Source organism: Nomascus leucogenys, chromosome 22a (assembly GCF_006542625.1).
Source record: "Nomascus leucogenys isolate Asia chromosome 22a, Asia_NLE_v1, whole genome shotgun sequence".
NCBI lineage: Eukaryota > Metazoa > Chordata > Mammalia > Primates > Hylobatidae > Nomascus > Nomascus leucogenys.
The window spans coordinates 42,074,377-42,083,868 of NC_044402.1; the positions used below are offsets into that span (position 1 = coordinate 42,074,377).

The 9,492-nt window shown below is 39.7% G+C and overlaps 1 protein-coding gene across 13 annotated transcripts in view; it reads left to right on the forward strand.

Moving 5' to 3' along the window:
• HNRNPC (heterogeneous nuclear ribonucleoprotein C) overlaps nt 1-2,223 on the forward strand; it is a 59,172-nt gene extending 56,949 nt beyond the window's left edge. For 10 of the 13 annotated variants that reach the window (XM_030803082.1, XM_030803091.1, XM_030803081.1 and 7 more), the window contains one exon: nt 69-1,987. In XM_030803082.1, coding sequence (XP_030658942.1) covers nt 69-152 — 84 coding nt within the window. In that variant the 3' untranslated portion in view covers nt 153-1,987. Of the gene's footprint in view, nt 1-68 lie in introns of all 13 variants that reach the window. The other 3 variants (XM_030803089.1, XM_030803088.1, XM_030803093.1) reach the window with 1 other exon arrangement.
• The last annotated feature ends 7,269 nt before the right edge of the window (nt 2,224-9,492 follow it).

Here is a 9,492-nt window from a genome sequence, read left to right on the forward strand (position 1 = left end):
GGTGGAGGGGGGCTCAGGGACAAATGGAGTGCCTCTAACTCCATACTGTTTGTGTCTGTTTCTCACAGCTGGAGTTGATCAAGGATGATGAAAAAGAGGCTGAGGAAGGAGAGGATGACAGAGACAGCGCCAATGGCGAGGATGACTCTTAAGCACATAGTGGGGTTTAGAAATCTTATCCCATTATTTCTTTACCTAGGCGCTTGTCTAAGATCAAATTTTTCACCAGATCCTCTCCCCTAGTATCTTCAGCACATGCTCACTGTTCTCCCCATTCTTGTCCTTCCCATGTTCATTAATTCATATTGCCCCGCGCCTAGTTCCATTTTCACTTCCTTTGACGCTCCTAGTAGTTTTGTTAAGTCTTACCCTGTAATTTTTGCTTTTAATTTTGATACCTCTTTATGACTTAACAATAAAAAGGATGTATGGTTTTTATCAACTGTCTCCAAAATAATCTCTTGTTATGCAGGGAGTACAGTTCTTTTCATTCATACATAAGTTCAGTAGTTGCTTCCCTAACTGCAAAGGCAATCTCATAGTTGAGTAGCTCTTGAAAGCAGCTTTGAGTTAGAAGTATGTGTGTTACACCCCCACATTAGTGTGCTGTGTGGGGCAGTTCAACACAAATGTAACAATGTATTTTTGTGAATGAGAGTTGGCATGTCAAATGCATCCTCTAGAAAAATAATTAGTGTTATAGTCTTAAGATTTGTTTTCTAAAGTTGATACTGTGGGTTATTTTTGTGAACAGCCTGATGTTTGGGACCTTTTTTCCTCAAAATAAACAAGTCCTTATTAAACCAGGAATTTGGAGAAAAAAAAACCCTGGTTTTTTGTTTTTTGTATTTTATTATTGTTTACTTCAAACTTTGTTTTACAGCGTCCTCCACAAAACCTCTAGAATGCACTAGACGTATTTTTCTTGGAGTCATAATCATGATGCATACCAACACAACACTACTCATTATATTTCATTGAGATGCATGTTGCATTGAGGGGTCAACTTGACATAGAGTGGAGACTGTTTTTCAAAATGGCTTTTACATCCTAATGAAAGTTTGGGAAGTATATCCTCTCTGCCTTTTCATCAGTGCTTTGTGGTCCAGCTGGCACCCTTTTTGAGGTTTTTGTTGTGTGCTAAATGGTTTTGTCCTTAAATAGGAGAGGCTCAAAAACATGAAGATTTCAGGAAAATTGCAACAGCTGGATAATGGAACCCCCCTGCTTCTTTTTTGTTCTTTTAATTACTATTTATAGCCCCAGTTACCTTCTGAATTCTAAAGTGTATACCTCCATGTTCCTGAAAACAAGAAAACTCTTACTTCCTGATATTCCATAGACTGCCCTCCCAGATGATTGAGAACATAGAGAAAGTTACACATTTATTTTACTCTAAATGATCTTTTACCCCATTAGCTAATCTTTGTGTTTTCCTCAACTTTATTAATTACAGTGACTGCATTTTTAGCATCCAGCCTTCTTAAGATGAATATATTAAACAGTTACCAGTGTTGGTGATAGCTCATCCTTGAAAGGCTTAGTTCATTTGTGTTTTATACTTCAGTTTTTCCAGCACAGCAGAAAATGGCATTTATAATTTGTGCACACAAACCTTGGATTCCCCTGTAAAGTTGCTATTGTTTCATAGCATGCAGCAGTGGCCTTTTTTCATCCTACTCATTACGGGCAAAACTCATGTCTTATTTATGAGGATTTTATAGATCATTTTTTGTAACAGGTGACAAAAGCAGAAAAGAATGAAGAGGCTGAACTATGAACTACCCTTGGAGCCCATATACATGATATAGGCAATTTCTTTTGTATGTTAATTCGGTCAAAAATATTACCCACTTGATGTTTTCTAATCTGATGTGAGCTCATGTTACACAGACTTTTAGTAAGTAACCCATGACTAGAAAATAAACTGGATGCTTAGGGGAGAGTGTCAGATGTATAAGATGCTAATAAAACCTGTTTAATATTATGTTGTTAGCTGTAAGTTTTTGGGAAATACTGGACAAATTAGTCCACAATCAAATGTCTACTTTTCACTGTAGGGCCTCTTTCCCCGCACAGAGCAGTCTATTTAGCTGTCAATACCACAATCTGCAGATGCTCAAGTCCCTTACATAAAATGGCATAGTATTTATATGTAACCTATGCATATTCTCCTGTATACTTTAAATCATCTCTACATTAAAATACCTGATAAAATGTAAATGGTATGTAAATAGTTGTAACTACTTTTTTATTTGTATTTTTGTTAACCTTTTTTTAGTTTTTTTTTTCTTTGCTAGTATTCTCGATCTATAGTTGGCTGAATCTGCATGTGCAGAACCCATGAACATGGAGGGCCAACTATACATTTAATTCTAGGAAAGCAGGTATTGAATGAAGCTGTGCAGAGCACTTTTTAATATTGGGTTGGTGCAAAAGTAATTGTGGCTTTTGCATTTTAATTAGCTGCAATTACTTTTGCAAATAGCTGTAGAGCATGATCACACATTGAAAATCTATACACACATATGGTAGGGTTATTGTTGGAATACTGACATGTCTAGTTTGTATTGATGGGGAAGTCATTTCACGCTCTTGGTTTTAGGCTACGCTACTGTGGCTTAAATTTCCTCGTGTTTAAGACAGCAGTACTCTAGTTTTTCTATAATCACAGGTGTACTCATTTAATACCTTGACATTTAGGTTCCTAGGCCAAAACTGTAGCAAAGCAAAGAGACCAGGATTGAAATACCATATGGTAAAAGCCTTTTTGAAATCTGATCTAATGCAGATTAAGTACAGGCTTTTTGGGAAAGGGGGTAGTGTTTTTAAAGGCCATTTATCAGATGATATGTTTATAGTCAGTGTGACGTTACTTAACCCTGGGCCCTGCAAAGTAAGAATTGAGTTGGCTCAATAGAAATTCAGAATAGTAGGCATGGCAGTGCAGGTAAATAATTGAGGGATTTCAGATTGGTAGTCTGATTACACTGCACTAGTGGAAGTAAGATTTAAAAGTAAAAGCATTTTAATTTGGGATAAAATTCAGAACACAAGTTTCTCAATATGCCATGAAATCTAAGAAAATGTCCTGCAATCATTCAGGAATGCAGTTTTCATTCAGGGTTAGAAAGCAGGAGAGGAGGTAGATAAATTAAAAATCCTTAGTAACATTTTTTTCTGACGCTGCATAACGTATAATTGGGAAACTTTGGAGCCCTCTGCCTAGGGTACTTAATTTGCTGCTGTCTCAGTGGGATGAGCTAACTGAAAGCTGTCAGGTGGGAATGGATGCTAAATTTGGGATTCTCAAAAAGAGGGCTCCTCTTATATTTCACTTCTGATGTTAATATTATCCCAACATGCAAAGATTGTGTGATTAGTACCTATTACGTGGTTTAAAGCCTCTTTTTCAGAGGGAACCAGGTGTAATAGAAAAGGAAAATAATGTAAATGGGAACAAAAAGGTGGTAAATTGGAAGGAAATGAACAGGTGTCAAATTAGGATTGGGAAGAATGTAATAGCACATGACGTAACCATCATTTAAGCCATTAAGATAACCGTGAAGCGTCAACATACGAATCTGCTATAACTTGGCAGTATGTTTTATTCAAGCGTTAGGGGAAGCAAAACCCAGTGTATAATATAGAAAGTACAGAAGTAGAACAGATGATACACTATATACAAGTACTAGTGTTTTGAGATAACCTTGATGAAACAATGTGCTTTTGGAAGTAGTCGCAGGATAGAGAAACCGTGTGTATCTAATGAGATCAGCTCAGGAACATATGCCTGGCCTGTCAGCATTGACTGACCAATTTTATTGCAGGGGAAAGCCAGAAAACATACTTATTCCTACTGACAGTTGGCCTTTTTATTTATTAGGAGAATTCAGCTACACTGATGTCAAATGGAGTTTCAGTTTCTGGACCCTAGTTCACATCACATGACCAAGAAAATGCATTTCATAGGAATTTAGAAGCATCCAAGGAAAAGAACCCTGATCAGAAAACCAGTTGACAGTAGTAAACATATGATGTAGAAATGATTGACCAGTAAATGAGTTACATATAATATGTGGATTATGGTCTGAGTACCTCATTCACACTGAGAAGGAGCACTCTGTTGGAGAATTCTAGTGTTTGGAGAGAACTTGGTATAAAGTAAAAATGTAGCCAGTTAAACTGCAGAGTAAAAGAACGTTAGACATACCTGACCAGACAAAAGCTTTCCAAATGTTAGGAGACAGGAAGTAAATAAAGTAGAAAACTGCAGAAAGTGTGTTTGCATTAGTAACTTTCAAGTTAAATCTCAATTTTGAAAAGCAGGGCTTCTTTAGAGTATTGGAGTTAAGGCCCTTTGTCAGTAGAACTACAAAGCATAGTAAGAGGAAGGGGAGAACAGTGTAAGGGGGTGAATGTAAATGACAAAGGGATTAGTAGGAAGGAGTTGGAACCCAAGATAAATGCAGATAGGAAGAGGAAAGCATGTTTGGATTGTTTTTTCAAGTGGCACTCAGAAATTAAAGTTTGGAGAAACATGGCCCTGAAGCTCTGACAAATTTGCCTTTGCAAAAAATAACTCTTACAACACTTTCAGAAGTCTTGGAAAATTGTGACTTTTGGATTATTACATTACCAAATTTTTGGAGTTGTTGAATAGGTTTCAACTTTGAATGTGCATTAAAATTTCCTGGGAGCAGGGGGATGGGCTTTCAAATTCTGATGTCCATGTGTGCACTCCAGGCCTACTAAATCTCTGGGGTTGGGACTCATCGATGTTTAAGTTGCCATAATTCCAATTTTTGGCGCAAATTGTGAACCACTGCACCAAAGGCAAAACAAAACAACCCTGTGTGATAAAGAGGGATGAGGATTAGGAAAGGACATAGGGCTTTCAAGAAACGGTGGCTGGCTGATAAGTTTAGTAAAAGGATGACTATGTCAGAATTAAATGCAGTAAGAAGAAGTGTGACTGGTATGTTTTCATCAAAGAACTAAAGGCAGCTGAAAGGGCCAATGTGTACCTTCATTAAAGTCTAGGCCCCGGAGTAAAGAAGGCACCCAAAGAGTCATCTGGTGGTTAGGGAGGGGAAAAAATTGCTTGTTCTTTATCAACACATGTTAAAGTAAGCTGTTAAAGCTATAGTACTGTCAGTAAAACTTCGTGGTGATGGAAATGTTTTATGATGCATTGACCAATATAACAATTAGTGACGTTACTGAACCTTGAGATGTGGCTAGTGTGAAGAGTTGGATTTAAATTTTTACTTAGAGACGCGTGACGTGAGACTACTTTATTGGATAGTTAAGTGCTATAGAATACTGAGAGGTTTCCAGACAAGTACTGCTGGTGGTTGCTAACTCAAACGTACGTGAACAAATGTGACTCCAAGATTTTGTGTGTCCTGAGTTCATTGATATTTTCTTTCCTAGACCTTAGGCTTTAATATGGAAGATTTCCCTAGTGAGGGCATCTTATATGGCACGATATTGCAGGCTTAATCCATGTTGCTCACACCTTCATATAGCAGTGCCTCTTACAGAATAAACTATTGTTAAATAGGAACCCATCTTGTCAGTTGCTTCATGCCCAGGGAAGAGAGTATATTTTACAGGCTTTGTATGTGTGCAACCTGTTAGGCCAGCATTTAATTGACATAGACTGTTGTTTCTCAAACAACAGTTCTATTACGTACATATGCAAGTAATTTCTATGCTTCAAGGAGCTTCAGAGAGATTGCCTTGTTCAAAGCCCTGTGGTTATTCAAATGGTAGAGCCAAAAATTTGATCTGTGTTCTGACTTAACTCCATGGGCTTTGGACTTTGGCAGAGGAAATGGTGTCTTTGAACTGTAGTCTGTAGTCCTAGAAATTGAATAAACTATTTCCTAAATAGAGATAAGAGACTAGGATCCTAGCAACTTCTCTCTCTAAGTTAACAAAAGGGGAAAAATAGCCCCATACCATTTTTCTCTTCATTCTATTAATGACGGCTAGAGTCATTCATAGATTGAATAGTTTCAAGAGCATATTGAGAAGTGTCTGGCTAACAGCTGAAAGTCTGCCATTTCAAGCAACTTTGTTAGGCTTTAGAAGTGAAGCAGGAATATAGAGAAAATACAGCTTCTCCCACCCACAACGTGGATTTTAAACCATTTCTTCTGGCCCAGAAGACAAACTTTTCCAAATACCTTGGAAAAACCGAGTTTCTACTCTTGGAGACAAGAGTCTCACTCCAACACCCAGGCTGGAGTGCAATCGTGCAATCTCAACTCACTGCAACCCCTGCTGTCAGGTTCAAGTGGTTCTGCCTCAGCCTCCTGAGTAGCACTCAACACCACGCCTGGCTAATTTTTTTTTTGTTTTTTGTAGAGATAGGGTTTCGCGTGTTGGTCAGGCTGGTCTCGATCTCCACCCAACTCAGCCTCCCAAAGTGCTGGTATTAACAGGAGTGAGCCACTGCGTCTAGCCGAGTTTCTACTCTTGATGCCTGCCATGGACTATTACAAGCACCTGGCAGTGACATTGCACGAGTTCTAAAAAAAGACTTGGTCTTTCCCACAGGGACATTAATGTGAAAGAGGTCCAGTGACAAAGATTCAGTCACTTTTGCAGACCCTCAGAAACCACAATAATGAAGTTGCAGTGAATTTGGGACATAGCCTTCCCTCCCCAAAATTCTCGATCCAAGAATCCACCTGTCAAATTCAATGACTCAGACTCCATTTCTAGTGTGGTCGTTAACAACTTTACTAGTTTCCATCCAGGCTTAACCTTTCTATGGACCATAATGTCTTGGTGTCTGCTGCATTTATTGTCCCTCCCTGTTTTAAGGATACTTAAGTTTTTAAAGAGGCATAAATACTTAAAAGTCCCCGTTGGCCCTCCTGGGGGAAATTACCTCAAACCACAGGGTAGTCTGCTAAATAACCAGCTAGAGCCAACTGCCAGCCCAACTTTGCCCAGATCTGTAATATTATTCTCATTACTTTAGTTTCCTCATCCCCCAAATTTAGCTCTCCCCCAGAAGTTTATATCCACTCTCCATAAAAGCTTCTGTAGCACCAGCTTGGTCAGTCCCAAGATCCCAGGTGCCACTGGGGTCTAGTTGACAAAATTGTTGGTATAGTTTGGCTGTTTCTCCACCCAAATCTCATCTGTAATTGTAATCCTCATAATCCCCATCCCCATGTTGAGGGAGAGACTCGGTGGGAGGTGACTGGATCAGGGGGGCAGTTTCCCCCATGCTGTTCTTGTGAGAGTTATCGTGAGATCTGACGGCTTTATGAGGGGCTCTTCCCCCTTCGCGTCATACACAAACCCTGTCTCGCCTGCTGCCACGTAAAACGTGCCTGCTTCACTTTCCGCCATGATTTTAAATTTCCTGAGGCCTCCCCAGCCATGCAGAACTGTCAGACAAGATCCTTTATAAATTACCCAGTCTTGGGGAAGTTTTATACAGCAGTATGAAAGCAGCCTAAACAGTTGTATTCATACATGTTGGAAATGCTGTGACCTGCCCTGCCATTGCCCCCATCCTGGACTGACCCTCAGTATTTTTCCTTTTAGTGGTGACGCAGCTCTTTGCCTTGAGCAGCAGTAGTAGCCCTTGGTAGAATCTAGTTCCCCAGGGGAAATCAAAGCAGCTTTATCTTCTCACTGTTAGCCAACCACCTCTGGAGACAGCCTTAGTGTTTGCTCTTTTATCCCCTCTCACCTGGAATACAATTGCCCCTGCAACATAATGGCCCTACTGTTCCCTCACCAACTCCCCCAGCATGGGGATCAGGAATATGGCAGTACTCCTCAGTGAAGTATATGCTGCCTTGTTTTAAGCACTCACCTGAATGTGTAAGGACATCTTTCCTCAAGAGCTTCTCACTTCCTGAGGAGTCTGCAGTCTTCATTCAAATGTCTTGATGGCTCATTTTCCAGAAATCTCTGTAGGTCTTGAGAAGCATTGTCCTAGCTTTGGTTTATCTGAATAGTCCTATTTAAATTTTTCCCACCCAGAGAGTAGCCTCTTGCTTGCCCTTCTGTTTGTACACTTGTCTATTTTCTCTTTCTTTAAATGCCTTTTGGGTGTTCATACTTATTGGTGGTTCCATAGCCTTGTCCCCCTTTCTTTTGCAACTTGAAGGCAATTCTCAATTCTCTTCTTGAGCACATTCATACTTAGAAGCTTCTGAATATTCCACCCACAATTAAGGTACAATCTGGTCACATAACTTTTTCCCTAGGAAGAAATGTGCTACTCAAGACTAATAGCCAAGGTTAAGAACATGCATACTCCTGTATCTGATGTAAATGCATTAGTCTATTTGTTCTGTTTAGAAATAAAGATGGAACATCATATTTTATAGCTACCGTTAGTGCCCATGTGCCTTCTAAATATCTTTTGAATAGTTTTACTTCTCTCCATCTTGACAGCTACCATGCCAATCCAAGCTTCCATCACCTTGCTCCTGGCTTACTGCAGTATCCTCCTGTCTACCCTTCATCCACTTTTATCTCTTTCCAATCACTTGTTCATACAACAGCCATATTGGGTTTTTTTCAAAACACACATATAATCAGGGCACTTCTCAACTTAAAACCATTTCTGGCATTACTTGCCCTTAGGATAATGACAAAACTTTTTAACACAGTCCACAAGGCCAGAGATAGCCTGACCCTTGCTGATCTGTCCAGCCTCTACTATATGTCCCCTTACTGTCTCTGTTCCAACCACATTGGACTTTGTTGCTCTTACTACTCATGCTCCCCACCTATTTGGTTCCCTAGTTAACTTCTCTTCATCCTTCAGATTTCAACTTGTGTCACTTCCTCCAGAAAGCCTACCCTTTCTTTCTTAACCAGACAGATAGGCTGTCAAGACCAGGAATCTCTTCTTCGTAGCACTACAATCATACTCATTGATTTGCATGATTATTAATGTGGGTTTTTTTTAAATTAGAATGAAACTCAGAGCAGGGACCACATCTATTACTTGTGATTAATATAGTCCTAGTGGTTAGCACAGTGTCTAGACAAATATATGTTGAATCAATAAATAGAAAAGGGAGAGGAAAAGGGAGGATTGACCCTCTGTGAGGCAGTCTTGCAAACAGCAGAAATGCAAAGCAAAGCTGAAGAACTAACTTCAACACACACCTAGAGGAGCGTTGTAATGTCTTTTGCCTGTCTCAAATGGGTGCATTCTTATGGGTAAGTTTTACTACTACAGCTTTCACTATAATAGTTCACATTCCTCTCCTAATGTCAGTCTCCAACAAATCCCTCAGTAATTCATAATCAGTCATCTCATGCCAAGGATGAGAGAGGGCATTATCCAAAAAGTTGGGTGTGTCCATTTTTTTTTGAGACAGAGTCTCGCTGTGTTGCCCAGGCTGGAGTCCAGTGGCATGGTCTTGGCTCACTGCAACCTCCGCCTCCCATGTTCAAGCAATTCTGCCTCAGCCTCCTGAGTAGCTGGGATTACAGCCACCT